Source organism: Lethenteron reissneri, chromosome 27 (assembly GCF_015708825.2).
Source record: "Lethenteron reissneri isolate LAM-NWPU_2019-01 chromosome 27, ASM1570882v1, whole genome shotgun sequence".
In the NCBI taxonomy this organism is placed as follows: domain Eukaryota; kingdom Metazoa; phylum Chordata; class Hyperoartia; order Petromyzontiformes; family Petromyzontidae; genus Lethenteron; species Lethenteron reissneri.
In genome coordinates this window covers 11,376,694-11,393,112 of record NC_083805.1, presented here as the reverse complement: position 1 = coordinate 11,393,112, position 16,419 = coordinate 11,376,694, and the positions used below count along the sequence as shown (strand labels likewise).

The following is a 16,419-nucleotide window of genomic DNA, read 5'->3' as shown; positions in this document are numbered from 1 at the left end:
TTTGGTATTTTCCTAATTTGAATTAAAAAAACTAAGCTTTGGCACTTTTGATTTTATAGGGACCGATAAATATGTAACTCAGGCATACTTTGTAATAGCACAGTAGAACATTTATTCTCTGTTAAATATTAATGGATGGCATATGACAAATATAAAATAGAAATCAAAATTCATTAATATCCATTATTTCTATATTTAATGTACATCATCAATTTGATAGTATTACGTAATTTGTATACATGTTAGTAATATGAATAACTGAAGACGTAATATAACAATTGCATGCATTTTTTTATACTGTATTAATAAAATGTACTCATGCATCAAGCGATTTATTCTGTAATTAATGTGATTAAAACACAAAACTAATTATACCACGTGTGGACTCGGGTTGCTTGTATTCTGCCAGTCGTGTTGCATTGTTCATTGCATTCAAATGAAGCTTGTATTTAATTGTGCCCCACTTCATTTATCAAGCCTGTAATCTGGCAGCACCTAAATATATCACAGTAATAATTTTCATATCAGTTATATCTGAACGAGGAAGAAAATAAATTATAATTTCACAAACTGAAGGCTTGTTAAAATTCGTGCAATGAAAGTATACTGTACAGGATATTGTCTGAATGTTTAACATTTCCTCTTCATCAGATTCTCTGTCATGGAAAAAAAAGTTCTGCTACAAGAGCATGCCATCAAGCAGGAGTAGTTAACCACATCACCCGATATATTTGCTGCAGTCACATTGTGGCTGGAGCAGCTGTGAAGACTGAGGTCCTGCCCTCCGTTGCCTCAGTACTAGGTCAGCTAGATTACATGACAGTTACCAGGTATCCCTGTATAATAATGCAGTCCTCACATGGGAAACAAGTAAGGAGGATGTGCGAGCAACCGTGCTGCCGTTGTGCTCCACATGGGTGGCGCAAACTTGTATAGGTAAAAAGTGCAACCCCGCAATTACTTGCTCAAACCACTGGTGGCAGAAGGGCCCACGCTCGAGGCAGCTCTGCAGAACACCTCTCGCGAGTTACTATTTTACCTTCTCTTCCACACTGGCCAGACGTCTTGAAAGAGGTGGTAGTAACGACAATTTACCCCGCCATGTGTGACCTGCCGGCAGACTAAACTATGGGGAACCGCATGTGTAACTGCTGGGTGGACAGAGAGATTGAGGGGTCTAAGTGCTCCATTGTTTCAACTGCTGCACGAGGAGGTCTAACCGGTGACGTCTAGATGGCAAAATCCAGCCTGCTCGCCATTACACGAGAGCAGCATCCCCAAGGGGTGATGTGTTGAATCGGAAAAATACCACAACACGTGTATGTCGCTGGCTCGTTCTCACAAGATGATTTCCATGGTGAAACGTGACTTCCAAACTGTACGATTTTTTTGTCTATCCATAATCTTCAGTGCACCCCCTCTTCAATCCGCCTCCGATGAAATTGTGCATTAAGTTAAGTGATAGACATCTCTAAAAACTCAGATGAAATATTTTTTTTTACATAAATGCATGCTTTTCTGTCTGCAGCATAATATGATGTGGCTTAAAATCCAAAACGAACAAATGTAACTCATTCTGTATGAAACCAACCGATTTTTTTCCTGATTCTGCATTCAGACAAACGTGTTTTTTTCTGAACTGACATATACTTTTACTTCTTTATTTCTATGATTAATGAAAAAACAAATACATTTGGATGGAACTTAGAATGATGTGCTTCTAACAATATCCACTAAATCAAATCCTCAGTGGTAATGTAGGAGTAGACAATGGGGGAGTTAGGAGGAAGAGAAATGTGTGGCTTCGGTCAGCCAGTGCTAATGTAGGAGTAAACAATGGAGGGAGGAAGGGGGTAGAGATACGGGGAGTAGGGGGAGAGACGGGGGGGGTAGAGATGGGGGGGGGGGTGCATTGCACCTCGCTACACACATCCACACTGCTTGAGGTTGAAAAGAAAACACAAACCAAGTCATGACCCAAAGTGGTTGATGACATCTTTCCAATGATTGCTGAGTTGAAAACCGTCGTCTCGGTTAAAATTGTGTCTGTGTCTGTATATATGGATGGCTTCGTGAACGAATCTTTGTTGATAGCCAGTTGGCTTGCAAAGTATCATCGTCTTAGATAAATAAATTGCATGTGAGCCAGCCACATTAAAATAATGATCAGCCACGGCAGAAGTATTGGTCCTGCCATTTTTCAGATCTGCCTTATGTTCACGAAAAGGATGGCATGCTACCTTTATTGTATGCCTTAATCAAAAAGAGGCCAGATGGCTCACTGAGCCACTCTGTCTACAGGAAAGTAACCCATACTGACGCCTACCTAAAACCTGATTCCCACCACCATCCATCCCAGAAGAATTCCCTCATCAAAACGCTACACAATTTAGCTTAATGTATCTCCGACCATGAACACCTGACCAGTGAACTCAAACACGTACATCAGGCTCTCAAGGAGAATGGATATTCTGACTACACAGTCCGCAAAGCCATCACCCCAACTGTGAGGAAGGAGCCATCTGAAGATCCAATCAAAACCATTACCTTGCCATACATAGCAGGGATAACCCAAAAGATTTCCAAAATCTTGAACAAACACAAGATCCAGGTCCGATTTAACACAGTATATAAAATTTGTGATCTGATCTCATCTGTGAAGGACAAGATTTCTGACATGCAATATCCTGGTATCTCCAAACTAAGTTGTATCTGCGGCAGCAATAACATTGGAGAAAACTAACAACATGTCTAGGACCGTGTTCGTGAACATAAAGCAGATCTGAAACACGGCAGGACCAATACTTTTGCAGTGGCTGATCATTACTTGAAAGACGATGTTACTTTGCAAGCCGACTGGCTATCAACAAAGATTGGTCCACGAAGTCATCCATATGTACAGACTCAGACGAGGGTTTTCAACTCAGCAATCATTGGAAAGATGTCATCAACCACTTTGGGTCATGACTTGATTTGTGTTTGCTTGTTAACCTCTACCGTCAGCAGTGTGGATGTGTGTAGCGAGGTGCAATGCCCCCCCCCTCTCCCCCCCTATCTCTAACCTCCCCCCTCTCTCTCCCCCTATCTCAACCTTCTCCCAACTCCCCCATTGTCTACTCCTACATTATGCCGCGCAGCTCTCCTCCTCCTCCTCGTCCCAGCTCTCGTCCCCCGCCCATTCACTTTGGAAACACTTATAAGCAGTTGCATTTGGAGGCTTGCCTCCTCTTTCCTCTCCGTCTGATCAAGACCGCTTGTGTTGCGATCGAAACGTTGTGAGTTTTTGCTTTTATTATTTTCACTTAATTTTTTTTTATTTACGTGACTTTACCGAAATAACGAAAAAATACCTTAGTGTAGGTTAATGTGTATTAGTCCACATTTTTTGGTGGGATGAAGTGAGTGTATTCTGTGTCAAAATCTACCTTTAGTGAAATTGCATTTGGAGTGGAACAAAGCAGAAATAACAAAAACTACATTTGGTCAAAATAAAAATACAATATAGGTGGCGTGTTAGGTGACAGAAACACATGCGCAGGTCTCACATACATTGCAATGCACTATATATCTCATATACACAGGATATGTTAAAACATTTCATATAAATGTATAATATAAAGCAATTAACCTAAAGGGGAAACAAATATGAGTCAAAAGAAATAATGAACAGCTGAATAACTTCAAAGGCCTCTCAAGGTGAGTTATTAATGCAGATATGCGTGGGAAGCAACCAGGAGCACCACGTCACACACTGCTTAGTGTGACTTACCATAAATATAATTAGGTATACATGAGGTTATTGCATTTATATTCACGGCAGACAAGTAGCTTCATAAGTAGGCTCTGAAATTAAATGACTTTCACGTAAACTTGTCTCGGTGCAGAAAATCGTAACATTATGAACTAAATATAGTAAACACTGTGTAACATAGGCTTTCACGACCAATACTATCTACTAGCCTTTTGCCCGTCCAAGGACGGGTGTATTGCAATAAATCTGAAACTTGCAAGCGAAAAGCAGACCGCGACGTGATATTCATTGCATTATTGCGTGTGCAGTTTGTAAGGGCGTAGTGACACAGACCTAGTTCATTTTAAGGTTATAATTTCTTGTTCATCATGACGTACTTTTATGTCTCAACAGCGTGACGGAGATCGCGTGACGTGAGGGTTCTGCCTTTGTAGTGAGGGTTGTAAGTTGATGCTGATGAGGGGGGAGAGGCGCCTCGGCCCCCCATGTTGAGTGACGTCACCCGCTAATTATTATGAATGGGGGGGGGGGGTGTCAATTGGGAGGATGTCACCTTATGAAATTTAAATGAGGGGGGCTGTTTAATGTGGAGTGACGTCACCTGCTCATGATTATTAATGAGGGGGGCTGGTCGACGTGGAGTGACGTCACTTGCACATGATTATTAGTGAGGGGGGAGGGAGTACTCCATATTGAGTGACGTCACCCACTCATGAATATTAATGAGGGGGGCTGGTTGATGTACAGTGACGTCACGAGCGTTAAGGACATACATTCCTGGGTGATTATAGTCGGTATAAGAGGTTTTTGGGTTACATTAACCCCCCTCCCTTTCCCTCTGGCTTTCCCATCTGATTGGCTCAAAAGTGACGACATCAAATGCATCCCTCTATTTCAGACCAGAACAGGAGGATTTCTTCACAAATCTTGCTATTGCCTGATGATGCAAGTTGTTATTACTGGCGAAACGTCGTACTCGACTTGTAAATGTTTGTGGGTTTACACACTGGTGTGTTGTACTAGTAACGAATTGGCATGTTTTTATTACGTGACAAACATTACTAATTATCTGTGTCGGGTGGTGGCGGGTTTAATGACACATTTATACTTACGTTATCCAACCCAAAAAATTATTAATGATAATACATACTGCTAACATTATTATTTGGCTCTAATAAAAAGGGCAATTAATTTTTATTCTAAATTTGTTTTGTTGTAATTTCATTTACCAACCTATAAAGATCGTTATATATGTTTTATATAACTACTTTTTTAAAATTAAAGTATACATTGTTACCCACAAAATATGCAGACATTTGTGAAACAGTTTTTTCAAGAATTAGTAAATTATTTTCATCGTTTATAGCAGTCACCCGAGCTATTACCAGTCAGTCCATTTTTTTCCATCCAGGTTATACAGCAAAAGCAATATCAATATTGCTTTAAAGGGCAGGCCATTTTCTATAAGTCTAAACAGCTTTGTAGTGAAGCTAGTTAATCAAGACCATAGGTCAGTCATATTCATACACCCTGTATTTCTGCTCCCAACCTTTCCGCAGCTTACGAAGACGAGGCAGACAAGGTGAATAGGTCACTAATACAGGTAGCTTCTAAGCTTGTATAACTAAACAGAATCAGTATATTATCTCCAAAGTAAGTGGTAGGAAGTCTCTCGTGCATTTAGAAATTAACTATTTCATAGGACTGTATTCACATTGATTAATTATCATTTTGTCAAGTGTGTCCTTCCCACCAGGGAAATAGATCACGTGACTTGCGTTTTGAGAATTAATCATATAAACAGGGCAAATTACTTGGCAGATAGTCTATTGACTTAGGATCTTAGCAAGAACACTCAGGTTAAAGTCCTTGCTCTGTGGCTAAAAATGTCATCATATATCACAGATGTGACCATGGTTTATGGTATTTGTAATATAAACAAAAACGGTGCAAAGATGGTACTACACTGCAGTACCCCCATTCACTGTGCAAGGGCATCAATATATTTATATAAGATATTTAAATCCCAAAGGACAGCAGCCACGACAAACAATCAACATTATATCCTAAAATCATGTAATGTGCTAGCCCCCCAGTTACAGACAACATACAAACTTGCTTTACATCCAGCAATAGATGAAACCAGGCTCTGGAAAGCTGATGTTTAAAAATGCATGGGATTTGTTTTCTGTGGCATATAGAGGCAACATTAATTTTATGAATGTGTTGAATGTATTTTAGCATTATGTAAATATCATTGATAATATAATGGTATAAATGGTGTATTTTCTATCTAAATGTTATTTGCATTCCGCATATCAATGTTAATATACTTTATGTTTTACAGTGATGAATACGGCACTCATTAGCATATGCACATTTGACATAAATACAGATATATAATCCATCAAAAGGCATTGTGCCAATATTAAATGTGAGCTAAAGTACTGAAACATTGAGGGCAAGGGAAACACATACCCAGACCCATGTTTTAAGTATGATTGATAGTGTTGGAGAATTAGATTTCAGAAACGTTAGCAATACAAAAAATATAAAGATTTGTTTTACTCACAACTGACTGGTAGCAGCAGACAACAAAAGCTACAGAAGGTACAACATGAACACTCCTTTTGCAATAATTTCGATTCCCAAAGAAATTTACAAAATGAACAAGATTGGGTTTCAGAAAAGACTCCACCTTTGATATATACTGTCAAACTTTTAGACAACGTTTTTAAACTGACTCGTGCCAGAAGGAGTAACTCTCAAACACTGCACACCTAGGTCAGGAACCTTGATGCTGATGAGCGCATCATCGTCTTTTAGGCGGGTGTCTCACAAAATGGGTCGTCCAGAGCTGCATGATCCACCAATATCACCGTCCATTTTCTGGGCTGCATATTTGGTGCCATCGAACTCAACAATGTTGAGTTAAAACACAAAAATCGTATTCAAACGTAGTTTCCTCAATGCCATTGGTCATATTTAGCATCTCCAATTACACACTATATTAGTAAAAATGCAGTACTGCACGTGGTTAACATTTAAATAATACACTTTTATTTTTGTTATAAGTATATAAATTCTCTAAGATACAAAAAAGCTAAATTCATAGATTAAAGCAAAGTTATTTATACTTGAAAAATGTCAAGGTAACTCCGAAAGTGACCTGGTAAACTGCTTTACACCTCGCGGATTTTATCGTGACAACCTAATTAGGTTCCTTGGCATTACTTTGTTTTCCCATGACCTGTCGTCTTTGGCCAAACGCCAGCACTGTGAAATTTGAGATGTCACAAACTATAGTGCACTAAAGTGCCCTCGAAATCCAATACAAAGTCGAGTACTCAAAAGTCATCTGAATTGGTTAAAAAAAAGAATTTTCATCACTTGTAACAGGTTAATAATCCCGCAACTCCGATTACATTGGTTGGTTACGCACGGTGCGAAATAAGTCCAACATACATGTTGTGCATACAATATGTATTACCTGATAACTGAAAAACACATCAATGGAGTTGAATTTTCACAACACTCATCACATTCAGTCTTATCTGGAGCAGCATCACATTTTCATCATCCGTTCAGCACATAGTAATTTGGCACTGTACCGGTTTTGCACGTTTTGAGACTATACATCTAAATGTCAGAATTGCAAAAGATAAAAGTTTGACAAGACACTTTTATATATTTTATTTTATGCATTATGACGGCTTATATAAATATAAAATTTCTGGCACAAATTCTCAACCCAAATCCTAACCACACCATAATTATACGTGTTGTTTATTCATTTTGACACTATATTGTGAATAACAATAGTGAGCATGTGACTGTGTAGAACTATGAACAAGATGCATAAATGATGCTTCAAAAGTAAATGAAGAATACAATTTCAATGTGAACAAAGCGGCTTACATTTTTTTTTATTAAACTCCTACTTTTTAAGTTGTCATTAGATTGTAGCTGTACATTGAAATATGTGCATACGGGGACTATTCAGTATACCTCTCAATTGTACTCTTATTGATGTTTAGCAAACACTTTATCCTGATAATTTAGTGCACTCGTTAGCATTTAGTGCATTGGTATTTAGTGCATTATATAATGCATTACAAAACATATATTACAATTTACATTGACTGACTTTATTAATTAATCCGATCACAAATTAAGAAGAAGATGCAAACGACAAAACCAGATGTGTTTGGCGTCTTTTTTCAACCATCTTAATAATACCAAAGAAATTCTCCGTCAATTATTTCGCTAAACAAGAGAATAAATGTAGTTACTAACCTCAGTGTAAAATGCTGCACCGCTGAATTCTCCATGAGCTTGACAGGCACGTCAATGACTTCTTCAGGCCTCAGAGGCTTCGTAGGAAGGTATATTACCACGTTTTCATCGAGATTAATTTCGTGGAGTTTTGGCGCTTCAGGTGCATGCTGAAGGTAAACTGTTCCAACTGGGCTCAGATTTTTCTTTGTGACGGTCTTGAAGGGCCTGATGATGGTCATCTTCTGATGCACGTTAGGACTGCAATCTCCGCCCCCAACAGGCTGTAAATTGTAATACAATTCCACGGTGGTGCTGTTACTTAAACGATCTTCTTGCTTCAAGTTGTCAGTGTACAACAGTGGCTCAAACCAAATTGAAGGCAGCACTACTTCAGCCAGGCACATTCCAAGATCCCCCTTGAGCTGACATGAAGTTCTGACCTCTTGGGTTTCGTGAAAAGCATAAAGTCTCACGCAGGGTAATGCATCTGTCTCTGCTTGATTATCCCACTCCTTCCTTGATATGTAAAACAGGACTTGAACCTTTGCATTATTGGAATAAATGTACTCCTCTGCGACCAAAGCCTGAACGTGCCAGTTAACTCTCTTGGTGGCTGATGTCGATGGAAACACAGTTTTGGGTCCCAACTGGTCTTCGTGCAGTGTCTTCCAAGTACTAAAAGGGCCATAGCTGACATTTACAATTGGTTCTGCATTGGTGTTACCAAATATCAGAAGGTGCTGCGATTGTGTCTGCATGCTAGAGTTATATTTTACAACATCTTTCTTCAAGTTCTTTAAGAAAAAGAATGTCTCCGTGTTTAACACATTGTACTGAAGTGGCAACCAAAGCGGCGTTCTTAAGGAATTGTCCATGCTTGACGTCACAGTCCCTATGGTCATTTCACCTTGTTAATAAAAAAAAGACAGAAGAATGCATCAGATAACAAAACAATGCAAAGCAATGCCCAGGCCACGTGCAACTAAAGCCCATGTATTCCATCAGCAGTCCAATCAATGTATTACAATTTGATGCAAATCTGAGGAAGGGGGAACATAAGTTAACGTGTACACAACATATTTTCGTGTGTAAATGCAAAGCATAATTTTTCATATGCTTAATTTGCAACATTGAGTGCGCACAATTTGCATGCAACTCAAATAGCTCCATATAAAGCAACATCAAAGCACATTGAATACACGGCATCGACACATTGCTAAGAACACATTACCATCAATTGCAAATTTTAATCACGAACTTAACTGTGCACTTCTACAACTGGCAACACCGAATGCTGCGTCTCATTTCCCGTTCACACTATTAATGTGCAACAAGGCCGTAGCCATGGAGTCAACATTGGGGGGGACCAAATCTTCCAGGGTGTCTGGGAGTCCCAACCCAGAAAAATATCTAAATTTTAAAACTAATTTCCTGCCTAAAATATTTTAAAAATTCAATAACACATGGGATGGACATTGTATTTATTTTTTACAATAATGTATAATAGTGTATTGTATTACATTGCTCTGTTTTAACTTTTTTACCATTTCTTGTTTCATCGTATGTAATGGCAGAGATTAGGGATTAATAAAGTACAACCATAACCACAATCATATAAACAGAAATCTACGCAATGATTTATATGAAGACAAGTCCAGATATTGTGGCCAAGGTTGAGCAAATTGTTGTTTTTATTTACATAGCATAGCAATTTTTTTAATAGCAATATATTAGGGGGGGGAAATTTTGAGCATATTTGAATATTGGGGGGGGGGGGGTGACCCCCCAATACATATTATAATTACGGCCTTGATGTGCAATGCAGTGCCAGATAGTCCGGAAAGCTGCCTCTGCAGGGAAACATACTAGCCACGTCCTCTACAAAAATGCAGTTTAAACGTCAGTTCAACGTTACTTGTCATATTGCACATGTCATTCAGAATTCCTTGCCATTCTTTTTATCGAGGGGCTACATCGACAGAATGAAAAATGGCTAAATGACTAAAGTCATATACAGCCTTGAAGAGTGTCTTGGCGTTTTCCAGAACACCATCACAACGGCACGTACAAACTAACTCGGCAAACTAAATAAGGGAGACCTCTGACCAACCACTCAATCCTGGGTAGTGTGGCTGCTTTTTAAATCTAAGTCAATGATATTCATTTGGCGTCCATTTAAATTCAGCTGACAGATGTCGATAATCAATAGCACTGCTGAGCTCTGCTGCAGTTAGGCATGTGATAAAAGGCAGAAATGAAAAACATGCGACCTAACATTTTAATCCAATTCATGTACATTCCGACTGTTTCAATGGGGGAGATGAATTGATTATATGCGTATGTGAAGTCCAATCATGCCCATGATGTGTTGAGTGTCAGGTGGTGCCCATCTCCACCGGCGGTCCTGAATCGGCAATAACAATAACCTGTTTGTCTGGTTGTAACCAATCTCTTTAATCGAGAACCAAGTTGTAGTGTTGACTCACTAGTAAACAGTACTAACCGCAGCTCGGTTGAATTTAAAATAGCACACCTAATTGGGTGTCTGTTCTGTTCTGGCTCTATTATTATATGACATCACATTAGCATAACATCAACAGTGACAGCTAAAGCACTTGGACAACATCCATCGGGCACACAAGTTAGGTGGCATGTGACGCGTCGAACATTGAGCAGCAGCTTTCACTTACACGAATATTTTCCCCCGTGCCGTGGCGTGAAAACGCATGGCAATGACTAGGATAAAGACGATGACAATGGGACGTAACGATCACTGCCGTAATGACTGATGGATGATGGTTCTTTACATCTCGCTGATGGCGAGGGCGGTGCTCTATAGTCAATGCAGAACATTTATAGGAATTGGAGATTGCGATTAGCGATTTAAATCTCGCGCCTGAGTTTGAAATGTACTATCATAATATAGATTTTTTTAAACGTCTAGACGTATTGAATACATCAATAAGCAGGGGGCGATAATTAATAGCATTGGATTACTTGACAATAAGTTAAATTGTGTGAACTACGTATAGGCTGCAGAGTATAATTATTAGTCCGGTGGCCAGGATTCCGAGAAAAAATATATACAAGTCCGAATTAATATGTCGCTGTTAATATCAACCATGCAAATTGTGCCGAAGCGTGACAAATGAGGTGGAGTCCATTCATCGGCAGGCTGAAGTGACCGCTTCAATAATGAAGATGTTGCCACCCATCACACCGCAGTCGCAAACTTGCGCATAATGGTGCATTGCATATCCCATATCCTTTCTTCTTCTGAGGGCGATTGTGCATTCTATGATGGGACATTATAATTCTAAATGCGTTTTTTTATATCAATTTAGTTGAGCGATGAAATGTTTGGGGGAATCTCTGCAATAATTAATGAGAGTTGCACTTATTTTATTTAACCAGCGAAACAAAGTAATGATTAAATAGTCTGCAGATTTTCCATACAGTTGCTTGTGTTATATATTCCCCCGTGATATGAATTCTAAATCTTGTGATGCTCCCTGGTATACATTTACAAAAGCGCACGGAATCAGCTGTGCAGCTAAGCGCAATCCACTGTGTGCTTGAATTGAATGTACAACACTCATACGCGGAATGCATATGCATACATATACACACGCATGTAATGAATCCGACACACTTGCACGTTTAACACACGAGGCGCACACAAATGTAAAACACAAACGAAAACTAATTAATATTCACAGGAAACACGCTCCGTTTCTAGTCAACGGAGCGCGGACTGCCATCGTAAGCGTTTAACATTCAACGTGGGACGCTTACAAAACGTGACTCTTCCCCAAAATCAAAACTGTCTACCGGCACACACAAACAACCGAGAATAACATCTCTGCGAATGAGACAACAAGGGAACAAAACAACACACGAGGGGACCGCAAACCAAATCGCATAAGCGCAACCGAACGCGACATATCCGCCCCGCCAGGAGCCCGCTCCACTATCAGCGGACCAACAGCGCAGGCGACGCCAAAACAACCCGAAAGCTCGCATCACCATCATCCAAATCATCATCCTCATCATCGTGGCCGTGCTCTTCTTACCTTTCAGCGTAGCCAGCAGCAGAAACAGCCCAACGATTCCGCTCTTATCCCACGCAGCCACTGTTCTAGACGAACGGAGCATGTTATAAGCCAGGCACTGCTTAAGTCATAAATAAATAAATTCTATCACTCTTATTTACTCCGGATCTATTTTTTCCTTCCCCCCCCCCCCGCCCGCTCTTATTCTTCCGTATTCTTCGTATTCCTCCTTCCTCCTCCTAACCCACCCGCACAAATTGATGCGGCAAACTCGAGGCTGAAAGATGCTATTCCCTCTATTGGAAGGCGCTCGACGTCGCACGAACCAGAGTTGTTGAGTCCTCTTGCCCTGCTCGCGTGGTCGGCGGGAGGCCGGCTCGTGTGCACATTGCGCGATGGTACGGGACGGTGCGTGCGTGCGTGCGTGCGGCGCGCGTCTCTGCAACTCTCAAGCATCCGCGCGACCACTTGCGCTGCACTGCCCTGACAATAGCGGGCGCGCTGCGCTCAACGAAAACTCGTGAACGCACAGCGGACCCCGCTCCTCCTCCTCCTCCGCGTGCTGCTCTTCCCGCAGCAGTAGCAGCAGCAGCCACACAATCAGAAGCAGCAGCAGCAGCAGAGACCGGGGTTGGCAGCCCCGCAACGTGAATTTTCACGAAAGGTGTACGTTCGCGAATTGAAGCGACTGAGACTACGTGTGCGTGACTGAGAACGTTGGATACCCAGAGCTTGGCTCACCTTGGTTACCAGCGAGGAGGCTTACGCATGAGTGCAACGGAGCTTCAGGTCAATGACCACACCCACCCACCCACTCCCTAACCTCAAGCATGAGAAAGTCACAAACACACTCACACACCACCCACGCCCCGAGAGAAGTGTTGACAAATGAAACGTTTTGTGTGGTACTGCGTTGTCAGTACTGTAGCGCAAATCATAAATAATAACAAACTCAATACATTCGTCAATATACACTGCTCTATACTGTAGTATGTGACGTTCCAACTAATAGCCCTTCTTCATTGTAGATAGGTGATAAATAATTGCCTTAAATCAAACACCCTGAATGTGGCTAATCTCATCAGAGCTTTGAAACAAAGCGGGGTTGATGAGCCGATTGGTATCTGGATATGTGACTCCCAGCGCTTGCCAGGTGTTAGAGGCATGGGGCTGTGAGGAACATGACTGGAATGACGTTTTGCCTCTATTATGTATAAATGTGTTCTGGATTTCAATTAAGGCAAATATACATAAAGTGTTAGCTTTTCAGTAATAATTCATTTCGTAATTTCAAATTTGAAAATAGGTATTTTACTAGTGGATCGTAACATGCCTTAAAATGGCATGAACCACAATCTGACGTGTCTAATAACGCATGTATATATAATTGATAAACATGACAATACATGCATGTATAAAACATCACGCATAGATCAGGTCTGCCTTCATACGTGTTAATATGCAGCAAAGACTGTTTATCCAGTCAGGCAGTCGAAAACACCTTTTGCTTGGAATTGAGGTTTTTTTCTTTCCCCATTGGTTTATACTTTTTAGGTTTCTCAAACCTGCCAACAATGGTATTAGTCTGTATCCAGACATGCCAGATACACACTGACAATCGGTCAATGTTGGCCAATGCTGGCCCAATAGGCCCGATCTTGATACAACAAAGCATGGTAATTGGGATGTTCATCAAGGTCACATCCTTCCCCAGTCAATGAGTATCCTCAGCAATCGAATATCTGTACAGATTGTCTATTCAAAATTGGTAGACCAACATCATGATTTTTTCTAGACACATTTGCTGTTATCATGGATATTTCTCGTCATTTACACATTTTATTAACGACATGAAGACATTCCAGTTTAGAGGCATCTTATGTTTACAAAAGAACCAGCATTCAAATTCATTATTTGTTTCCTTTTTTATTGTGCATGTTTATCCACGAAAGCCTCACTGATTCTCAAGACTCTTTTTCAAGGGGATCATGACGTTTTCGCAGCGCGGGGCAATGTTGCTATGTATATCACAATTAAGTAATTTGTAGGTATTTTATGAGCATTACGATGTGACATTTTTGTTCCACATTATTTCCAGTAATAAGCAGATATGTGATCAAATAAAATAAGTGCCCTTGCACAAACTGTATATTGGAATAACAGGGATCTGTTATTGTGTTTTGTCCTCTCACGGTGTAAACACAAGAAACATTTATTCTAGAATGAAGCTGATATGGTGACAACTGTATCGACTGGGGTAACATTTACAAATTAGTGGAATGACTGAAATGAGTAAATACGCATGTTCATGATGATCACATCACTATTTAGGTCAGCTCATTATTCAACTCCAGCCAACGTCACTAATGTTAGTTTGATGTTGTATGATAGATAAGTAGAAATTAAGCACATGTTGGTGGTCATAGGTATACGCGTGAGGACATTTAATACGATCATCCAGGATACGTTTATTTCAGAAAGTGTATCTATCGGATGCCAATAATATTTAATGGAAGACCATAGAGCTAAAAGGATGCACATTTGTTTTGCTTTATTTTCAAGATTGATACTTTAAGGCAAGACACGTTTCCGTCTCTAATGAACCCATATCATTTACTATATTTGTAAACATTCCCATATTCCATGCAGTAGTCACCATATTACAAACATATTGGTAATGGTGGCAGCGGTATTCCGTCATTGATAACAGCTTCAATTATGTATTTCAATATCATCATATTTGTTTTCATTATCACCAATGGCCTCATCATAATTGTTATTATTATCCACAATAGACAATGACAGTGACATCATCCATCAGTATCATCCGACATAATCTTACTCACGGCATCTGGCTAAAGTGATAGTGGTAGAAACAACAATCGTTATCTTTATTATCAACCGCCATTAGCGATAGCAGGAGCGATGGCAATAATCGATGAAGGTGGCAGTAGTTGCACCAACCATCGTGTCATCACCCACAATAATAATTATCATCACCCACAATCATATCAGCAATGGTGACAGAGGCCACATAATTGATATATATCATCATGGTTATCTTTATAATTATCTAAAATCGTTATTCATCATCATTGTCACCATCAAGAACAACTACAGTGATTTGTGATGGCAGCAACATTAATGATAATTTCGATCATCGTCACCATCATTCATTGTCAATATGGTCATTATTGATGATAATCCATCATTAATGGCAGAGACAATGGCAGAGACAATGGCTGACATCATTGTCATAATCATCGTGGTGATGACAATGAAAATAATTATCATTCCAGTATTATCCTCATCCATAAAAAAAACTTCATGAGGCATATATCAGATGCATCAGACATGTGCTTAATAAAAAAAAATCTGCAAAGCAGAACTATTTTGTGCTTGCCGTAATTGTTTAATCCCCAGGTATCGACGGATATGATCATCTTAGTGCTTGAATTTAACTCACGAAGTTCCACAAGCGATATCAAAGCTGTACTCCCTGACGTGCTCTTTACGTTTCAACCATCAAAGATAAGATACAGACTACTACTGGGACGATTTTGTCTGTGCTCGCCCAATACTTTATTTTATCCGTAGACATGGCAGATAACAGGTAGGATTTTAGCAGCCACTTTGATCTTACCTGCAAGCCACAGCATCTGAATTCTAAAAGAGCAACAAAGGGGTTTTCAATTCACGTAGGGAATTCGAATCTTAATCTTAATCCTGTAAAACCAGTTAAATCCACATCTGCTGTCGGCTCGAGCTGTGAAATGTTCATAGAATGACGATCCAGCAATAGATTCTGGAGTACAGTATGTGTGTAAGACTAATCAGCTGATGGAAGAAAATTAGATATCTCAATCGTAAAGACAATCGAAAGCCCATAATAAAGCACCAGAGCGTTTGAGCGTTTCTGTTGCATGCCTGGGTTTTCTCTGTGTACTCCGGTTTCCATCTGTAATGGCTTATGTGACGCAAGAGAAGTTGATGGAGGAAACACGTATTTATTACAAATAAATACAGTAACAACAGGGTAACGACCCTAACACTTGAAGAGGTAACGGCCTCTTCACCCAGTTTTCATCAGCAGAAGTGCTCCCCAGTTCATGCCCACATTAACTGCCTACTTCCCCGCTATTCCAGACCTTCCTCCTAGGAGGCTAACTAACCCGGCCCAGCTTCGGCGCAGGTTCCGACCCTCAGCCACACGAGTCCGGCCCTTACAAGGACCTCGCTGCTTTGAGGTCGCACCACTGGCTTGCCCTGCTTGGCCCTCACAAGGGCAGCGTGTCAGGGGAGTTCCAGGTCTAGCTGGCTGGCCTTCAGTCTTCACTG

General features: G+C 40.3%; 1 protein-coding gene across 1 annotated transcript in view; it reads right to left on the bottom strand.

Moving 5' to 3' along the window:
- The window catches only part of LOC133348561 (transmembrane protein 132E-like), a 412,755-nt gene extending 400,486 nt beyond the window's left edge, over positions 1-12,269 (bottom strand). The window contains exons 1-2 of the mRNA XM_061561444.1: positions 12,103-12,269; positions 8,048-8,936 (exon numbers count right to left, since the gene is read on the bottom strand). Of these exons, the coding sequence (XP_061417428.1) occupies positions 8,048-8,936; positions 12,103-12,184 (971 nt within the window). The 5' untranslated portion in view covers positions 12,185-12,269. The remainder of the gene's footprint in view (positions 1-8,047; positions 8,937-12,102) is intronic.
- Between the last annotated feature and the right edge of the window lie 4,150 nt (positions 12,270-16,419).